The sequence below is a fragment of the Epinephelus moara genome, chromosome 4 (genome assembly GCF_006386435.1).
Source record: "Epinephelus moara isolate mb chromosome 4, YSFRI_EMoa_1.0, whole genome shotgun sequence".
In the NCBI taxonomy this organism is placed as follows: domain Eukaryota; kingdom Metazoa; phylum Chordata; class Actinopteri; order Perciformes; family Serranidae; genus Epinephelus; species Epinephelus moara.
The window spans coordinates 7,426,543-7,447,684 of record NC_065509.1 but is presented as its reverse complement, the minus strand read 5'-3'; the positions used below and the strand labels follow the sequence as shown (position 1 = coordinate 7,447,684).

The following is a 21,142-nucleotide window of genomic DNA, read 5'->3' as shown; positions in this document are numbered from 1 at the left end:
ACCGGAACCCTTCCTTCCCCTGGCTGTGCCTCAACTGGTAATGGTTAATGTTATCACTTAATTAATAAGCATTGTTAGTATTTTTTTTCTTATGTATTACACTAAAAAACACTAATAATGTTCATTTAATTGAGTGATAACAATCAGACCTAGTGCCACTGTAGTGGACACCAAGCATGAAACAGTTCAGGATAGATTTTTGGTCAGGCCATCAACAGATTAGCAAGACATGAGGGTTCAGCAGCCCATCTCCATTTGGTCAATGACACCTTTACAACAGCTGCCACCCAGTCACTCCCGCAGGGAGTGATGTCTTCCAAACCAGCTGTTTATTACAGCTGGATAAAAACATTTAGCAGTTTGTTGTATGACATAGACCCACTAACTCCAGTGGAAACCCATCTGTGGCAATACTTGATGCTGAGAGTAACTGTATAAAGAGCGAGAAAGTCCACATAGGGCAGGAGGGATAGGAGCTGGATGAGTCAAACGAAACCAGACTTTCACCAAGGAGACCACAGTTTGTGTTCCATTTGAAACCAAAAGTCAATGTTGAAAAAAAGTCAACTGTTTTTAAACATTGTTTAAATATGGTTGGTGTACACTGATGTTACTGACATAATATATTTACCTGTCATTACATTTTGTAACATAACAAACGTACTCATTTTAACCCTAAACATTTTTTTTCTAAACCTAACCAAGTACTTTTGTTGCCTCAGCCTAACTGCTAGTGTTTCACAACATTAACCATGTGTTCCAGCGTGTTTCAGCCGTATGGCCTATGTGCCACTATGAGATGCTGAGAGTTGTAACAATTCATCTGTTCTGGACGACCTGGAATGAGAACTGGTTTGTTATCACATCAGATGAACAGCACAGGAATTATAGACTGTCTTATTCATTATCCCCATATATATTTTATATTTTAGCAGACATAATAGTTGGATCATCATCATTTTGTAGAATCCTTGTAGTCAATGAATGCAGTTTATCATCCGTAGACATCAGCAGGTTCCTCTCTCTCCTCTGCCAGCCATCATATGTCTGCCTTCAGTAAAACAGGTGCTCAGATGGACTGAGGTCAGCCAAAAAATCTAATGTTTGCCCATAAAACCTAGCTGTATGTTAAGGATCATTAACCTGCCCATTATTATACCTGTATATTCACTTGTATCAGGGCAGACAGGATGTTTTTGTACAAACTAATCTGGGAAAATTGGCAGAAGTAAAAAAAAAATCCTCTATTGTTGGGGTAGTTTCTCATTTTTAATCCCACACTATGATTCTGTTGTCCATATATTTCTACATGTTTGTTTTCATTTAAAAGTATGTTTCCCTGTTTAGCACTATGAGTGTAATTTTTTTGTATATTTTTGTAATTGTTAAAAAAATAACTAATAAAATAGTTTAGGAGGCGTAAATGCTTTTTACAGCATTAACGTTACACCTTTTGACAAGCTCCTTAGTGCCTCAAGACTCTTTGAAAACAAAATAAACGTATCCTCAAACAAGGAATGATGTTACATACTTAACATAAAGATACTGTGGTTGGTTAGGTTTAGGAAAAGACAAATGGTGAGGTTGTACCTTAAAATGACTCAAAGTTCACACGGTTTTGCACACCACTCTCCTCGGGAAAGTCCTGTGTTTTATGACCCATCCACTACCCCAATCTGTGTCCAGACGGACCGCTCAGGACTGCTTCCTTCCTCCTGTCAGCGCTTCGGTTACATGATGGCAGCTTTACAAAATATGTGGCTCATGCAAGAATTACTTGCTCGTGATTTTGTAAGATATTTGCAAATTTTGGTGCATTACTTTTTGTAGGAAAACATGTGAATAGAATAAAAAACAGTCAGTGAGCAGCTGCTGTGTAGAAAGAGCTACAAGTCCTACATTGTTTATCTGAAAGGGGGTGTGAAAAATCTTGAATAAAGCTAAAGGCAACACCCTTAACAAAAGTTGATTTCTCACCCAAAGTGCTAATCTAAGACTAGCCAGGCAGTATCTTTTTGGCCATTGTCTTTATAATGACAGGACTGTGGGTCATTTAGCTTGGGATATTTTTCTACCTCAACAAGTCTCTCCTTATCCATTCTTTGTTACACGCAAGACAGCAACAGAGTTCTCTTTGCATCAATGGTAAGGAGAGGAGTCGAGCTGCCATAGGAGCAGAGAAAAAGAGCTGCTATGCCACTGTGTTTTGGCCTTTACATTTAAATCCAATGTGCTGGAGTATGAAGCCAAAACAACAAGATGGAAGAAATGTTAATCTGCAGGGTGAAATCTACAAGTCATTAAAGAAGAACAGACACACTGGAAGTCGAGGTAAGGAAATGTCAGCTTGTACATTTATTTTATTATTCACAGGTGAACACAGCAGAGGCATGGAGTGTTTCATATCCCCTCGGGGGCACATTCAGCAGGGCAAAATGTCAACGAATGATCAGAAATAGAAATATTTAACGCGGGGCCACATATATGCCCCCAAGAGATACAGAGTTTATCACCAGCACAGTTTTAAACCAATCAACCACCGATCTCTATCAACTGGAGTTTACTTTTATTTATTTTCTATATTGGTGTGCAAGAGAGTCATGTGCCTAAGAAACAGTCAACGTTTCACCAACAGGCAGAAAGCACAGGACCAAAGGAGCGTTGGGATGGATCACACACTAGAATGGGAGAGAGCAGGAAAAGCCCCGTGGTGATGTGACTCCCTCACTCTGGCACTGTACACGGACATGCTTTAGACAGGAAGTGTGTGGGGGGTGGGGGAGGATGGGAAGGGGGGTTAGTGTTTTCAGCCTCGGTCAGTGTTCTTTAAATGGAGTACATTTATCTCCACCTGCTTGTCTCCTGGGCTTTAGTTTGGAATTACCCAAAGGAAAGGTTTACATTTGACAGAATGAAAGAGAAAGAGAGATCCGTCCATTTCCACACAGAGGGATGAAAGAGCAGAGCAGAGTTCCCTTCAAGTGACAGCTCAATCCGCGCGGCTGTCTTCCCTTTAGAGAGACAACTTTTCATCGAGTCAGACAGTGCAGTCGCTCGCTCTGGAAAGCCAGTCTCATTTCCGAGTCTGTGACTGTATGTGTGTTTGTGTGTGAGTGCGTGCGTGCGAGTGTCATCGGCTCAATCTCCATGGCGATGATGTCCCATTCAGCCAGGCACCTGCCGGGATAAGAGGTGGGGGGAGGGAGGGGGGAGGAGGAGGGGGGCTCAGTCAATCAGGGGGAAAAGAAGCATCAAAATGGCCGCCGCGCCCTCGCCAGGTGTTGGTGTATTGAAAAGAATCAAACTCCCGAAGATTATTCAGCTCCATTTACCTTTTGGGATCACCCAGGGTGCAGCCACCTAGGTGAGACCGAGGTAACCATGGCAACGCATGCCGACAGTGACAAGCTTGTGCATCTGTGTTGGCAGGAAAAAAAAATAACAAAAACATTCAGCTAAAGACTAAAAAAACACTTTGTAGGAACACATCTGAAACACCATTTCATGTGCAGTAAAGTGGTTCTCAAAGAGTCCAGGAAGTCCCATGAGTCCATGAGGGGATCCCAGGGGGGGTCGCAAAGGAAGCTCCAGACAATCCATCCACAAGATATTTAATTGTACAGGCCTGATCCCAGTCACAGTGTACAAGAATGAGACAGTTAAATACTAGGGCTGTACCGAATGTTCCTTTTTTTTCATTTACATTTGAGGCTTCTATTGAGATTTTCATGCAAAGCTTCGAATGCCTGCCACCATATTTTATGATGTTGTCACATGTAAAAAAAAAAAAAAATCCTTTTACAAAATCCTCAATTTGAATAAAGTGAGTAATTGGATATAATGAGTTGTTTTTTTTGTTGTTATTAAATCAACTTTGGTTAATAAATATAATTCCTCATTTTTGTGACAGAGTGCCCACCCTAAAGCACAGGCATAAACATAAAGTGATCTTTTATTTCTTAATGACTTCAGTAATTTACTATAATAGTGGTAGAGCCAAAATAGATTTTTCTGTTTCTGTCATTATACAAATGTAGCCTAATTTATGCCACTGTTGACACTCTTGACTGCAGTTAAAATGTTTTATTTTTGAAACCTTGGATTAAAGCATTACATTTCATTAGACAAAAATGTGAATTTTGGAACTGATTACATCTTTTTGTTTTTCAATTTATTTATTAATTTTCCAAATAATTTTTGACTTTTGGATTTTACAATGCTGTGGAGATATCGTAAATGTTTGGAATGTTTGGATCACACATGTCAGGAACAATCCTACACAGCCTCCACAAATACACAGAAAAATGTCACCAGTGGTTCTGAGGTGCTAAAGCATCTCTGCCTCATACAGAACTTCAAGGCCCCTGTGAATATTCTGAGGTTCTCCACTCCACTCCACTAAAATAAACTTCCACCTCCTGTTTAAAGTTGAATCTGACAGGCCTGTGGAGAATTTGGGGTGCTTCTCCTGGCCTTCTCACCTAGATGTGCTCTCATGTACTGACATTTGGCGTTGATGGATTTAACGTAATTTGATACTCCGGTACCCATAAAAGTACCAACTTTGGTATCCAACCCTACAGCTTAGTTCAGCTCACTGGGGACACAAAACACTACATTAAAAAAGCTTTCAAACATGTCTTTCCAGAGTAAAACACCTTAAAACAGTGACTGTCAACCATGTTGCCCCCATGTGCAGAGAAATTTTACAGTAAGAGTTTAGGACAGGATAATGAATCTTTAAAGGCAACATTTTGGAAGAAATGATTAATAATGATTCATGTTTTAAGTAAAAGTTTAATTTAGAGGCATATTGACTCATCCATGGTATTACCTAGCATCATTCAAGCTTCACCCCCTAGCTTAAAAAATATAAAAACAATACAGTGCATATGGCACATCTAATGGTTTTATAAAGCAGTGGTTCCCACCTGGTTCAGCCACAAGGTCCAGATTTCTCCTTAGTCATTAGTTCAAGGTTCACACAGTGTAATATATTCAGCATCATACTTGTATTTGGCCATGTTGTCGAGCTAGTTTGCTATCTGTTAAGGAGCTGTCGCTCACACTACAACAGGAACTGGGAACTCGAAATAAAAGCTCTGTGCTGCAAATTCACTGTACTTTAAAATAAAGTGTGTTTTTTTCTATAAACTTGACATGTTCACGAGTCACTTGTGGTCCATAGAGAATGGGCCTGCAACCCACGTTTGGACCGCGACCCACCAGTTGGGAACCACAGTTTTCTAGCACTATTTGACAAAGGCCTTTTAAAGATGGAACAGGTTCCCCTATGATTATCAGCCTAAGAACCTCTTTTAGGTACTATAAAGCACCATTTTGCTCAGATTGCTTATAGTATTAGTGTAGCCTATTTTTGCAATTGTGTAGAAATTCTGGGTTTAACAGAATGACTACACATGCAAAAGAAAAGAAGCTGCACAGCATTTGAATGTTGATTTAGAATTTGAATGTCAGTGAAGCTTCAAACTGTTCGGTACAGCCCTATTAAACACTAAATCAACAGCACAGACATTCTCATATGGATGTGGGCATTTGGTGTAATGCGTTCTTATCTTACCCATAATCCCATCAATGTTCCTTGTGGCTAAAGTGGTCATTGTTATGTAAAAGTTGAACAGTCTCACTTCATCTGACCAGCATGGCTTTCAGTGGAGCCAAATGATCTAAACGCAGTTCATAATCTGGTACACATACAGTAGGTCCAGTTTAATCGAGCTTAGCACGAAGAAGGAGCTGGGGAAAAAAGATAACCTTAATGAACAGTATTAAAACACACCTTTCAACAATTCCAAGCTGTCCTTTTATCATGTTTAACATGAACCAGCTTGTTCATGTAATCTTGGCAATGACTGCTTATCAAACAGAGTGGTATATCTCTGCAAAGCAACAGATGATGTTAATGTGCGAAATAGGTCAATAAAACAATGTTGCACTTTCATTATAAGAATAGAAAACTGGATTCAATAAAATGTTACGGCCAAAATACATGGGAGACGCACACATCTGCTGCAGCATGCCAGCAGTAGAGCGTGTCCATTATAATCAACTAAAGCTGCTACACTGACCATGGAAGCTGCGCTTGATCATGCGGGCATCGCGTGGGTCCTCTCTATTTCTTCACAGCTGGTCTATTTTTTATTTTTTTTCTCTATGTGTGGCCCTGAGGCCCTCCATCAGGTCAAATTACAGAGAACAATGCACAGATAAACCTTGTGGTTGTTTTTTTTTTAACATTTTACAACAATATCAATCAAATCAATACATCCTATTGTTAAAATTATCCAGTTAATTAATTCAGTATCAGTTAAAGAGGCAACAGACAGCATCTTTTCCTAAATATATCATTATGAAAATAATGTGTGTTGCACAGGGTAGTGGCCACAGTAAAATCAGACTATCAGCGTTTACATAGGTTACTTAGTGGCTTTGCAACCTTTGCAATAAGCTTCTGCCACTGGTGCCAAAATTTCGCGAAAAACATGACGCGTTACGGCAGGAAACGCATCATGTATTCTGAAATTGGTCGGTCAGCCAATCAGGGACTGGAGCTGGTCCTTATGAGGAGCTGGGCATGAGATAGTTGAATCACGAGCACAATGGCAGACGGACAAAGTTTGGAGACAAGTGAAAAACGGCCTAGCGAAAGAAAACGAGCTCCTCTGTCTGAGGAGGCAAAGAAGAGCAAAAAGGAGAGTGATAAAAGAAGAGGAAAAACAAGAGTAAACCTCAGTCAGGCGTTCAAGAGATGGAGGGAGCTCCGTGACCAAAGAGGCTTCAACACCGGTGTCCAGCTAGCTTTCTTTCTAATGGATCAGTAAGTAACACGGCTAAATGTTAGCTAGCCGAGAGAGGACTGTACTATACTGGCTGCTAGTTAATTCCTAGCTGGCCAGCATCACAAACTGCCGCAACCAGGGACCAGGTAGCGAGTGTTGGTCGGCTGACATCCTTGTTGCCATTCTACGGCAGCCCTTGGACAGTGATACCCCCCTCCCTTCCTTCTGGTCTCTTCTCATGGAGGCAGCTATTGATGGACATCGCCCAGCTAAGTTACGCCCAGCTAAGTGAACACTGGACTTTGTTTCCCATTCAATTTGAGCTCCAACCGGCCGCATCCTTTCTATACGGTACGGTTTATTCTAGAATCGGCACTGTTTACATGTGCATATTGGTATAATTCCACTGTGTCCACTGTTGTTTGTACTGATACTGTACATATTGGTATAATTTACTGTGAGTTGTTTGTACTGATACTGTGCATTCTGGTATAATTATTTGCATTACTGTTTGTTTTTTCTTCAGATAAATCTGATCATTTTTGCTCGGTCTCTTTACTCATTTATTTAGTATAGTGTCCACACACCTTCTCATTCTACATATACATAGAGGTATACTGGTGGCTTTACAGCCTACATTTTATTGATTATCTCTGATCCCCACGGTCAATTTGGTAGTTGCGACAGTGCGACGCAACACCACTGATGCTAGGTGGCGCCAAGCTAAAAAAAAACCCCGAATCCTATCTGTTGTCTCTTTAAGATAGTCTACACTTTCAAACCCTGCACAACCAACTGCGTTATCACTTGGCATAACTTAATATGCACAAAGTGAAGTTGGAAGCAACCACATGCTGCAAAGACTGAGTCTGCCTGTGTGATGAGTTGCGTCTGTGCCCCATGTATTTTGGCTGTAAGAAACATTCCGTCCACATTCCAGATCTGGTCACCCCACAGTGAGGACAGTATGTTTCAGATGCTCCATACTGATGTCTATCTGTCACATTTCTATGCTTCATAAACTTCACTTGCGATAATGAGTCAGTTATTTCGTTATTTACATTGTGTTTTTTCAATGTTTGATGAAGTTAAACTGGTAGGTGTCCCCTGCTTCCAGTCTTTTTACAAGGCTAAACATGTAAACTGTTGCACAAAGAGGAAATTAATATTCTGTCAAAAAAAAGTACATAGCTTAAAATGTCAGCCAGCCGCTTCACATATAATGTTAAAATACAATATAAACATCAAATATCAAATGATCATTTCACCCAAATGACCAAAAATAAAAAAAAATAAAAATAAATTATAGGGTAATAGGATCACTGTGAGCAAAAGATATCTGACATTTAAAGAATAATAAAAGAAACAGATGGTTTAACTTCATGTTTTAAAGTCTGATGATTTTCCAAAATAATCAGACTTTTTTTTCCCCTCAATAGACAATTGATATTTCATTTTGAAACAGTAGTTTTTCAATGCCAAAATTTATTGGCTGAACCACAAAGGTTGTGTACAATTCTGCGTCACGTACATAAAATAAAATGGCACTGAGCAAATGCTGACTCAATTAGTTAGTTATCAGCTACCTTAAAAAAATGTAAATGTGTATGATATACCTTGAACAATATTTTTGATGCTTTACCCTGCCATCAAGCAGCTCTTTCCTTCGGGGAACTGAAGACATTATCTCACATCCAGACGCCATTCACAAAAACAGTAATGTTACATAGCAGAACATGGGAGTTGCTGGTCTACCACTGCTTTGATTGGTTAGTGTGTAGGATTAAGCAGAGAAGATATTCCAAATATAGCGTACACTTAACTGCAAATAATTTTTGTAGGTGGCAAAAACTTGTTTGCTGTAGCCCCATCCACAGCAGTACATTGCTTAGCTTCCGTGCCATACATTTGGTTTATCAAAGACACTAGCAGTGCAACACAGGTACTTAATGTTACAATTATGGCTGAAAACGGCAACAGAAATAAACAAGTTTGCCGATTTCACATGTATTCACAGGTGAAACAAATCGCCAGTTGTCCACTTGGAAGTGACTTCTGCTGTTAGTGCAACGTTACGGTGATTTGGTCTTTTCACCTCGATTATATTGGAGTGCATGCTGGAATCTCAGAGACAAATATAAATATAAAAACTCGGGCAAATAAAACCTAAAGCATCTGAATGAATAGATACCACTGGAGGTCTTTTTTTTTTTTTTTTTTTCTTATCATTTTAGCATTTAGTATAAAGTGCCCCCTTGCCCCTCCCACACACACACACACACACACACACACACACACACACACACACAGTCTCCTCTCAGTACAAGCTCTTGTATTGTGATGTCAGCTCACCTCTGTGCTTCTCTGACAGACTCCTGACTGTATCATGTTGGTCACTGGTGCGAGAGAGCAGCTCTGGCAAGAAGCATTAAAGCAGATGCTCCATCACCAAAGCTGTTTTAAAAAACAGCATTAGCATGTTTTAGAGGGGACTCTTGTCTTTAATATTCCTTGAACCCGGTGTAATAGACTGAAAGCAGGGATCCAAGCAGCAGAGAGAGTCAAGGGCAAAAGCTGCAGGAATTCAGTTTAGCGACTGTGACTGTGTGTTTGTGCATCTTTGTTTATCTGCATGCATGACTGAGAAATGGCAGCGAACGAGTGCGTGCGCGCGTGTGTGAATTAGAAATCGAAAGAGAGGGACAGAGGCTGTGTGTGTGTGTGACTGTGTGTGTGTATTTGAGTGCCGATGCGTCAGGACCTACAGAGTGTGAAATGGAGCAGGGAGGTTCAGGCTTCAGCCGCGACACACTGCAACACACACACATCTCTCTCTCTGTTTCTATCTCTTGCTCTCTCGCCCCGCCATCCTCTCCTCTCTGCCTTCATTTTCCTCCCCTTCCCCGCTTTTCCCACTCGCATTTTCATCCCCTTCCTCCCCATTTTCTCCTTCTGCTCCTTCCTCCCTTTTCTCCCCCCTCTCCCTCCATCTCTTCAACTTCCTCTGTATCTCTCCGTCGCCGCTTTATTCCGCCGCTTTATCTCTCTGGATAAAGCTCTCCCTGCTGTGGAGTTTGTTTTTCCCCCTGCTCTGCCTTTATCTTCCGTTTGGATGCCGCGTATGTGCAGTAGCATGGAGAGAGACATAGGCAGAGAGAGAAAGGAGCGAGACAGCATCCCCATGTCAGGCCAATGATGGATTAGAATACTAAAATACTGGAGAGAGAAAGCAGACACACTAGACGTTCAAATCTGACATGGTGTGTGTGAGCGTGTGTGCATGCGCGTGCTTTTGTGTGTGTAAATCTACTGCACGGTAATAGAACAATAAAAAGAACGCTTCTTTTCAAGCACACACACACACACACACACACACACACACACACACACACACACACATCTTTCTTCTCTGTTCCTCTCTCACCCCGGAGGCTCTCTCTCTCCCTCAGTTGATTTAACGCATGGCTTCTCTGCTTGTTTATTTCAGTACATATTAATGTAAATCACCGGTGTCCACTCCCTCCTTTCTCTCCCTCTGCTGTCTCCCTTCCTCCCTCTGTCCATCCCTCTTGTCGTCCTGCCACCGGGTGTCGGCCTGACGACAAACAGCCGAGACAACAATTAAAACGAACAACGGGTTCCGGTAAAAGGCCGCCGCTCCGGCCACGCCAATCAGACACTCGCCCTCCCCTGCTGATCTCAATTAACCCCCACTATTGGGTGGGAGGAGGTGGGGGTGCTCGGGGGGTTCTGACCCGGCTATCTAATTCTATGTAATGCAGAGGAGGATAGATGGAGGGAGTGATTCTGACGTCAGAGAACTGCTCATTGCCTTTTGAGCTCATTTACTGTATACTGTGTACACTATCGGCTCACTTTTGTCAAATTTAGAAGAGAATGGCCTTCCTATTAGACACAGAGCTGGGCAGCCAGTAGATACAGTGCAGTGAGGAAGTATTCAGACCACTTCACTTATTATATGTTGTTGTATGACTCCTTTTTTACATTCACTTGTTGTTGTTTCTACAGATTGATTAGTGTCCACCTGTGGTCAATGCAATTGATTGGACATGATCTGGGAAAGGCACACGCCTGTCTATAAGGTCTCATAGCTGACAATACATAAACCCAAGTCATGAGGTTGACAGAACTGTCTGTAGAGTACAGGGACGGCATTGCAGGGTTTCCCAGACATTCATTTATTTGTGGTGGCCTGCCCAGATTTCAACATCTGGCGCAATGTATTGATTTTCTTTCATATTGATTCATTGCACCACACTCTCAAAGCACAGGGTGAACTCTGGGCACAGACACAGCAGAACGCTAGGCGCAGGGAAACTTAACCATTCATTGCACTTGGTCTAAAAATCTGCATTCACTCGCCTCTGCTCTGCAGCAGCTGCTCCTCTTATCCGTCAACCTGATCTGATCATCTCTGACCGTATCGACTGATCAATTATCCACCCCACGACTCAAACTCCACAGCCTGCTGCTGAGGAAAAAAGAACTCATGAAGAGTTCTGCCTGCACTGAGTTTACTGATCTACAATAACCTCTGAACTTACCGGGGGACACAATAATGAAAAGGGACACATACACAACAAAAAGTGGCTGATCCTCCCCATTATCAGCTACTGCCACACATATATTCTAATTCTGTGTAAAACACTGGGATTGTGTCAAGGCACAGATCTGGGGAAAGCTAATGGATGGATGTAGGTGACCAGAGACCCAATGGTAACTCTGGCTGAGCTTAAGAGAGCCTGTGTGAAAGGACGACCAGAGGGACGGACAACCATCACTGCAACACTCCACCGATCTGGGCTTTATGGCAGAGTCGTCAGACAAAAGTCTCTCCTCTGTGAAAGACACATGAAAGCACCTAAAGGACTCTCCGACTGTGAGAAACCAGATTCTCTGGCCTGATGAAATCAAGGTTGAAGTGTTTGGCCTCAGTTGTGTCTTGAAGAAACCCAGCAACATTTATTACCTGTCAAGTACCATCCTAGTGGTAAAATATGGTGGTGGCAGTCTCTACTGTGGGGATGTTGACAGAGTACAGAGATATCCTTCGTGCCTTCATGAAAACCTGATCCATAATGATCAGGACCTCAGACTGGGCAGAGGGTTCACCTTCCAACAGGACAATGACCATAAGCACAAAAACAAGATAATGCAGGAGTAGCTTAGAGACAACTCTGTGAATGTCTTTGAGTGGCCCACCCAGAGTCCTGACTTGAACCTATTTGAACATCTCTGGAGACACCTGACAATGGTTCACTGTCCACTGCTGGTCCCCATCCAACCTGACAGAGCTTGAGAGGATCTGCGGCGAAATGGTAGAAATTGCCCAAATCCAGGAATGCAAAGTTTGTCAAGTCACACCCATAAAGACTTGAGGTTTTTCTTTTTAAATCAATATGCAATAATTTCTAAAACTCTTGGCTTTGTCATTTGGGGGTATTTAGTGCGGATTGATGAGGGGAAAAAAATAATTCTAATGATTTTTGCATAAGGCTGGAACATAACCAAATGTAAAAAAAAAAAGTTAATGTAAAAAAGTAGTCATGGCACATCATGTCAAGTCACGTACATATTGTGACGATGCCCAACCATGATTCTTTTCTGAAACCTATCCTAACCGGCACTGGTGCTATTGAACCGTTGTATGATTTTTGGTTCATATCAAGTCGTGCTGCACGATTAATCTAATCGCAGTTGTAATCACGATGTCAGGCTGTGCGATTACATAACCACATAAAAGGCTGCGATTTGCGATTTAATGTAAATAAATGTTAACGTGTGTGCCTGTGAACGTGACTACCTCTCCTGTAGTGTGTGGAGTTTGTTGACATTACGCCCACAAGTTGGTGTGTGCAGTACCTATGGTCAGGTGACCACCGCAGTGACCAACATAGACGCTGAAGAAGAGCATGAGCACGACCAAAAACAGGCTGAGCTGGTGGCGAAAAAAACGCAACGTCTAATATATGGCGATACTTTGGATTCAGGTACGGCGACGTTGAACAGAAAGACGTGCTGTGTAAAACTCTAAAAGTTAAAGTCGCTACGTCCCACGGCAACATGACCAATCTATATCAGCACTTGAGACAGCACAGAGAAAAGTAGGATGAATGCCTGCGAGAGAAAGCCAAGCCGAGTAATGCTAAAGAAAAAGACACAACTGAAAGCCGCCAGAGCCTCATAAAACAACATCCAAGCACAGTTACACATACATCTGTAAGTGTCACGGGGAAATCACGGACTCCGTAACAAACTATATAATAACAAATTAAAAATTGAGCAAAATTTTGCTTGGGTTCGGTCCACTTGACATGCTGCTGTGTTGTGCTATGGCCTATTCATGTGCTGGAATTTGTCATTTACGTGACAACGCCTGAATGCAACACAGGCTCCGCTCCGCTGTGTGTACAGTGCCGTGCTGCACTGCGCTGCTGTGTGAGCAGCGCGTTTGACTGTGCATAACATCAGTCTTTTTATAATGGTAGGGGAAACACTGAATCAGGCAAGAACACTCATGATACCATTTATGTATTGTATTGTAATCGTAATCGCAAATCGCGATATTGTCCACTCAAATCGCAATCGCACATTTTTATCAAATCGTGCAGCTCTAGTATCAAGCACTCTCTACAATCAAAACATATTTTCAAACACGTCTTAATCCCCAATCACTGCCCTTTCCCAGTTCAAATTACCCTATTTGAACTCACTGGTGTTATACCACATCAAATAAAATTCTCAGACAGAGCTTAACCCCAGGCTGGATATGACTTCCAACATGCTGCACCAGTTTACTTCGCATTTGGTTTGAAGACACCTTTAAGAGTGCTACACAGCCTGAGAGGCAGGGCGCAAAACTTACTCATATATCAGCACAGACTGCTGACTTGAAAACTAGAATTACTACCTGGCGACTGCATGCCTCTGCAAACCCATCAAGTTGCAGTTTCATAGTTTACATCCATGTCTATGAAAACATGGATACTTTACACACATCTTACCTCCTAATGCACAGGAGATCTATGCAATATGCACAGTTTAAAGGTGGGCACCCAAGATTAGAGTCACCATTTCAGTATCTGACCATCTCCCCATCTGTTCTTGAGATATGATGTTGAATAATGGCCAGAAAAGTGTTTTTGCAGAACATTATGATGTCAGAGTGAAGTTGTCCTTTGTCTTTTTGGATATAAAATGTCATCACTTCACCATTTTATACTATTAGACATTTGTTTGAAATTTTGTAATACTTAGCATAAGAATTCTTGAGTTATGACCAAACTAATATTTTTCAGATATTTTTTGATTGACCTTAACCTTCAACCACTAAATTCTAATCAATTCATTCTTGAGTCCAAGTGGATGTTTGTGCCAAATTTAGGGAAATTCCCTCAAGGCCTTCTTGAAATATAGCATTTATGAGAATGCAACAAACAAGGTTACAGTGACCTTGACCTTTGACCACCAAATTCTAATCTGTTAATCCTTAATTTAAGTTGGATTTTTGTGCCAAATTTGGTATTGTTTTTTAAATATCTTGTTCACAAGATATGAGACAGATGGAAGGTCACAGGGACCTTTGACCACTAAAATCAAATTAGTTCATCCTTGAGTCTGAGTGGACGTTTGTGCCAAATTTGAAAAAAATATAAATAAATAAATCAAATTGCTCAAGGTGTTCTTAAGATATTGCAGGTGACAGACAACCTGAAAACATAATGTCTCTGGCCATGGCTAATGCCTGCAAGGAGGTATAACTAGTACATAATGTGGATGAAATTATTTACTTCTTTATTACATAATTACATATGTTTCTGTCACATTTTAAAGTTCTAACAATACAGCCGTTCATTGCACAAAAAAAAAGCAGTTCTTACAAAACTGTAGCAAATTTGGGTATTTTATGTTGTGTTAATCATATGAAACATATACACCCTGTAGAGGCTGAAAAAAGGAGAATGTGCTGTGGAAAAATTGTGTCTCATCTCACTGAACTGGCAAAAATCCTTTCTATAAACTACAGTGTGTGTTTATAATAAAGGAACTCGTCACCCAGTGTAACAGTGTGACTCACTGATGTGTTCTGTAGCAATAATGGAGCTCTATGGCACAGAGGAAGAAGATAAATCAGGCTTTGATACACACACTTGCTAGGAGGGTCAATTCATTGTTGGTGTGTGTCTGCACATGGGGTTTATTGACAGTCAGAAAAATGTAGAATTTCACACTACTTGACACTAAATATTTCTTCAAGGTTGAAGCTGACACCAATTGTCTTCAGTCTGATGTTTTAAGGTGTGTTTTGTGTGTGTGTGTGTGAGCTCTCTGATGATCCCCTGTAAAGCTTAATGAAAACACTTCGTTTGCAGTCATTACTATGAATGACTGTAATCAGTATCTTCTGTTAGATGACGGTGCCTGATTGTTGTTTATGACTCTTAGTTAATACTTTGGCAAACTCCTGCTCACAGAACATCACTGTTTACTGTTGAGCCTGCTAAATGTTTAAAGAAGCGTCTCAGGTGAGCCAACAGAGCTTTACTGTCTCTTATCGCTGCTGCGCTGATTGACAGACGCTTTGTCTGAGGGGTGTGTTTAGACAGAAAGGCCTTTGAGATTGTGTGTGTGTGTGTGTGTGTATTTCACGGCAGTTGCACGCAAAAGTGGTGCCTGAGGAAAGAGAAAGGGAGGTCAAAGTACACTGCAGACCTGTCACCTCTCTTTCTATCTCTCTCCTCATCCTTTCACTCCCTTTACGGTTTGTTTCCTCTGTGGCTTCACAAAGTATACCTTCTCTTCCTCCTTCCGTCCTTTTTGCTCACCCCCTCCTCTTTTCATCTAGGTGTCCATTTTGTCTTTCTCCACCTTTCTCACTGTTATTCTTCCCTTCTTTGTTTCTGCCTCTCTTGTGTCTCTCCTTCCCTGTTCTCCTGCCTTTTCTTTTTTTTTCATTCTTTTTTCCTTGCTGCCTTCTTTTTTCCTCCTCTCCTTCATTTTTTGTTTCCTCAATTTGTCTCCCATTCTCTCCATGCTTTCCATTCACGTGTTTCTGTTCTCTCCTTTTCTCTCTTTCCTCTTCGTCTTGGTGTCTTTCCATTCCCCCTTTCCCATCTTTTCCCTCCTCTGTCTCCATGCCCTCCACCATCACTGGCGCCCCTGCAGATGGAAGTTGATTTTACACGTTCCAAGAAATAGGAAAGGAACGAGAGAGAGAAAAAAAATTAGTGTCAGCAAAAGATTTATAAGACATAGAAAATCAAGAGCCGGCGATTCTCTCTGCTATGTTTGTGCTCCAGGGTCTTTTCTGTTCTCGCTATAGCGCACTATTTCTATCACTGCCTGATACCCCCCACACCCCAACACACACATTCACACACACACTCCTCCCCCCAGGAGTCTGTCAGATGATAAAGAGATGTTGTCAGGGACTGATTATTAGCCTCCCAACTAAAAACAAGTAAAACATCAAACGCACAAAGACCACACGGGGACTTGGCCTTATTTTTTTCCCCTAATTTCTCCTCCATACATCTCTCTCTCTCCCACTCCATCTCTAACTCTCTTCATTTTGTCTCTGTGTCGGCGTCAGAAGAAGCGTGTGTTTTTCGCCTGCTGGGGAGCTATTTGATTTGTTCTGCCGTTTTAGAGCTCATATTGTTTCTGGTGTGTTGTTTTTATTATGACGGCTTTATTCATATCGGTGCCTGTGGCAGCTCGGGTCCCGGTCCTGAGTCACCGGGGAGGGAGATAGGGACGGGGATAGAGCAATAAAGCAAGAAAGAGCTGCATCGGCTCAATACATGGCAGGCAGTATGTGTGCAAATGCATGTGCGTGTGTGAGTGTGTACAGTATGTGTGGCTCTGCTGATGTGGGTGGGAACGCTGAAGTACAAGACTCAAATTATAACAAAAAGCTTTACCCAATTTTCTTTGCAATCTCTCTGCCTGATCCCTGCACGCATGCACGCGCGCGCACAAACACACACATCACACACTTGGCACTTGATGTTCATTAAACAATGAGAGACAAGTGTGTAATTTGTCATTCAGCATGGCTGTAGAATAGGGACAGCGGCAGGGAGAAGAGGATCACTCCATTCATCACCATGATAAAGTTAGACTGATGCATCATATATCAACGCCCCTTCCCCCCTCAGTCATTGTTAGGATGACCCATAGACAGGTGAGTCGCAACCAGTGGGACAAATCATCATCCATCAAAGAGTTCAAAAAACAAATAAACAAAACAAAAAGAACAAGGTCCGACTGCAGCCGTCAGGCATTTCTGTATATGTGGGGTGTTCAGTCTGCTGTAACACTCAAATCTTTTGTTTGTCCTGTTTGCTGGCCCATCATCTGCTTTGACTCCAAAACCATGTAATATACTGTGTGTGTGTGTTTTTCTCCTTTTTAAAATAGGAAATATCCATAACATTAAAATAACCAATAACCAAAGGAATTGGAGTTTGAACACACTCATCTTTGCGTAGCTGCTAATGAATATTTTTAGCAGGCTCTGAGTTGTTGGATGTTAATTATTTTGACTGTGTTTCCTATGAAAAGTAGCTATTGGTTGATTTGTGAGTAGCTTTAAATCAAAAACAATCATAAAAGAGATGTTCGTCTGTCCAGCTTTTCCTTATCAACTTAACTAGCTAATCAGTCCCTCCAGGATGTTGTGCTCGCAACAGTTAACACAAATTCAGCCAATCTCTGTGAATTCTACGCAACCTTGTAATTTTGTCCAATCACTGCAACTTTACAGCAAATTTGACTATTTAAAACCTTCCTTTCCCCTTCTCTCTGTTTATCATGAGACTACTGCTGTGCCTGGGACAGAGCATAGACTGTATAAATAATGGACGTAGCTACCATGACAGCACCTATTGCTTTGTGGACTGCTGTTTTGAAGCCTGGAGTCTGGCATTTCAGCCATCACCTGCTTGGTTTTTTGGAGCCAGAAGTGACCATTGGATAAGAGGTTGGAGCTGTGAAGGAGCGAGGGGTGGACATGACTCATAGACTGTGGAGACGCCTCACAGCCAGTCACTCAAGTGGCCCCACCCTGACATATGTATGCCTTTGGGCCTTAACAAAATGTAAACAGGTTAGTCATATGAAAATTGACCCCCTGTACAGTTGTCATGATTATTGAAATCAGCTATAGAGACCAAAACCATTTTTTTGTACCAAGCTGTAAATATGTTTATTTCTGCTATAAAGCTGGACATGCTAATATGGGGCTCTATGAGGATTTACTCTGTTTTGGAGCCAGCCTCAAAAGCCTGTTGTTTTTGGCACATTGGCTTCATTTTTCAGCCACGGGGGTTGCTGCTTGAGACACACATACAGTGACAGGGTTAACTGTAAACTGTTAACTGTTCACCCAGCTAATGTAACCCAATGTTTATTAATGGACAGAATTGAGCCATTTCCATGTTGGTGGGAGATTGTTGGTACCATTTAAGACTCAGTGTTGGATGTTAGCCACTGCTACCGTGTTAGCTTGTGCTAACTGGGCAAAGAGACAGGCAGAGAGAGGAGGAGGATTGTAGCAAATGGAGATGGTTTTTCAGTGCTGCTTCAATACATTCTAATTCTGTGGGAAACACTGAATGCTCATATTAATAGTCCCTGCATGGCTACTATTTTTACAGTTTTCACTTGCTCCCGCAATTTCATTGCAAAAAAACCCCCCAAAAAAACACCTAAAAATATTGCAACATGCATCACAATTTTTAAGAATATCTGCTGTGAAATAAGGCATTTCAGGCCGCAACAATCACAAAACCAGCCCGCGAAATCCTGGAGGGACTGTCTGAATTCATTAGCATGCAACATTTGTTTTCTCTATGGCAACACAACATGTACCAATGTTTTCAGATTTTCTTTTTCTATGTTGTAATATAACAGAAAGCCAAAAGAGTCCCTCAGTTAAAATAGGCCAAGCTCAATTGGTGAATAAATATACTAATATGTTGCATATGTTGTGTAAGGTGCTTGCAGCCTGACACGCTATGTTTGTTAGCACTGAAATTCTTTAGAATGGAAAAGTATGTTATGATAAGGCAGTTAATGCATTGTGTGGTATGCAGAATGGGAAAAAGAGGAAAAGACAGTTGTTATGACTGGGAGAGTTCACACATTATTCTAATGCTGCATTTCCACTGCACGGTACGGCACGGCTCTACCCTACTCGACTTGCCTTTTTTTGGTTTTCCATTAGCAAAAGTTGTGGATACTACCTGGTACTTTTTTGGTACCACTTCAGTCGAGGTTCCCGCTGAAACCAAAGGGTGGAGTTAAAACACTGCAGACCACCGATTGGTTAGAGAGAATTATCAATGGTGCCACATTGGACATCTTACTCAAACCTGCCACTTTAGCCAAGCTACCATCATTAGCTGCCGAAGGCCTACACCACATTGTACAGTTGACGAAGTGCAGATATCCCTGTGTTGCCAATCAAAAGGGTTCGGCAAGTTGAAGAGGATGACATGGCAGTTTCATATGATGCTCCTATGGCGATCAGCTGATACTGAGGAGATGCTACCCACGGTGAAAAACATAACAGAGAAAAGGACCAGGTACCAAAAGTAAGCTGAGTCAAGTCAAGTCCAGCTGAACTATGCAGTGGGAATGAAGCACCAGTAGGTTCCCTCTAATTACATTGTTTGCACACTAGATGGATGGAAATGTAGCCTAACTAGTTTACTACTTTTATTATGGTACATGGTTTATTTGTAGCCTTTTATCAACAAGTTAAACCAGACAACTGTGAGTTAGTTATGCAGCTCTTTTTTGAATAGTTTATAATCTAAATATAATGTATTTTATTGTGCTGAACTGCCAGCGAGTGCAGCCATTTTGGCACCAGTTTGTGGACACTTGGTTGTTTCTTTTTGGCAACTGGGAGGTATCATTGCTGTCAGAAGTGTATATTCACCACTGATGATTAAAATTAGGACTCAGCTGCTTGCAGTTACTTTCTGTTCGGTATGACAAGCCAATATTTCATGCTACTAACACACCTTTGTGTGCCAATAACCGAGCAAGCCACTTAAATTAACATGTTTTTTTGGGACCTACGACAGGAACAGATACATTGGCAGCATGTGAACACCTACCACACTTAGGTCTTTTGTGCTCCCAGGACATTAATACACCACTGCAGCGGCAGTCAGACCATGTTGAACAAAGTGCCGTTTTCAAAGGAGGAAAGGAAGGAAGCAAGGACAGAGGTGAGGAATCAAGGGGATGCTACTGACAAACGTGAAGTCCATTTCTTCACTGTCTCCTAGAATTTTACAGCGATCAGTCCAGGAGTGTTGGCAGGTCCATCATATGTGAGTGTGCATGTATGTGTGTGTGTGTGTGTGTGTCTTCTCTATATCCTCTGTTCTACCCCCAGCTGAGGGAGGCAGACAGAAGCAGAAGGAGCAGTAGTATGACTTTCGGAGGGCCGGTGGTGAGGGATGCAGCCCCACCTGTCCCGGAGGAGCCCAGGTTGGAAACAGTGGCCCTCTCCGAGTACAGCGGGATGACGTCAAACTGGCCACCTTCATCGCCCTCCTCCTCTGTCTGTGTCAGTTCCTCCTCTTCCTCACTCTCCACCACCTGACAGGGAGGAGACAGTGTTAGTGTGTGTGTGTGTGTGTGTGTGGGGGGGGGGTTGCCAGGCACTTTCAAAAATCAAAATTTGTATTACATAATTTTGAATAGAATATAAAGTTTTAAAATTGAACTTGAATGTTAAAATTGCAGATTTTATGCTACGCCCATTCAGTAAGTTTGTTAAAAGATGGTAATTCTTATTTTTAGATTACAATTTTGAGTTTGTTTTTTAGACTGATTTGATCGAACTGAATTTGTACTAAATAATCCAGATATGAAATTAACTTTTGTTTTAAAAAATAACAAAGAAAATAATTCAGTATATTGATGGTGTGAGACAAATTCATTTCTCTCAAGACAGTGTACTCAAGCACTAAAAACAAACAAACAATAGTTTACAATAGTTTCAAGCAAGACATCTTTCATTTCTTAAAGGGCCAGTGTGTAAAATGGGTTGAAAACAGTGACATCAGTGGTCAAATTCTAGATTGCAGGGCTCACTCGCTCACCTCTCCCATCGGGTAAATGATGGTGGCCTCGTAGGGACAAAAAGCCTTGCGCACAAGTTTTTCAGGAGTAGGTCTATCTAGCGACGAGGTGAATATTTATTTAGAAATCTAAACCATGTTACGATATTGTAATGAATCACTCACGAGCAGGAGACCAGAGGAGCGTTCGGGAAAAAGGCCCGTTTATTTAAGCAC

The 21,142-nt window shown here is 41.6% G+C and overlaps 2 protein-coding genes across 3 annotated transcripts in view; one reads left to right on the top strand and one right to left on the bottom strand.

Moving 5' to 3' along the window:
- spdl1 (spindle apparatus coiled-coil protein 1) overlaps positions 1-21,142 on the top strand; it is a 581,008-nt gene that overhangs the window by 471,468 nt on the left and 88,398 nt on the right. The window lies entirely within an intron of this gene.
- gfra3 (GDNF family receptor alpha 3) overlaps positions 2,336-21,142 on the bottom strand; it is a 102,111-nt gene continuing 83,304 nt past the window's right edge. The window contains exons 8-9 of one of the 2 annotated variants that reach the window (XR_007569830.1): positions 3,333-20,441; positions 2,336-3,177 (exon numbers count right to left, since the gene is read on the bottom strand). Coding sequence is in view for 1 of the 2 variants with exons in the window: in XM_050042991.1 (XP_049898948.1) it covers positions 20,226-20,441 (216 nt within the window). In the remaining variant the exon portion in view is untranslated. Of the gene's footprint in view, positions 20,442-21,142 lie in introns of both variants that reach the window. The other variant, XM_050042991.1, reaches the window with a different exon arrangement.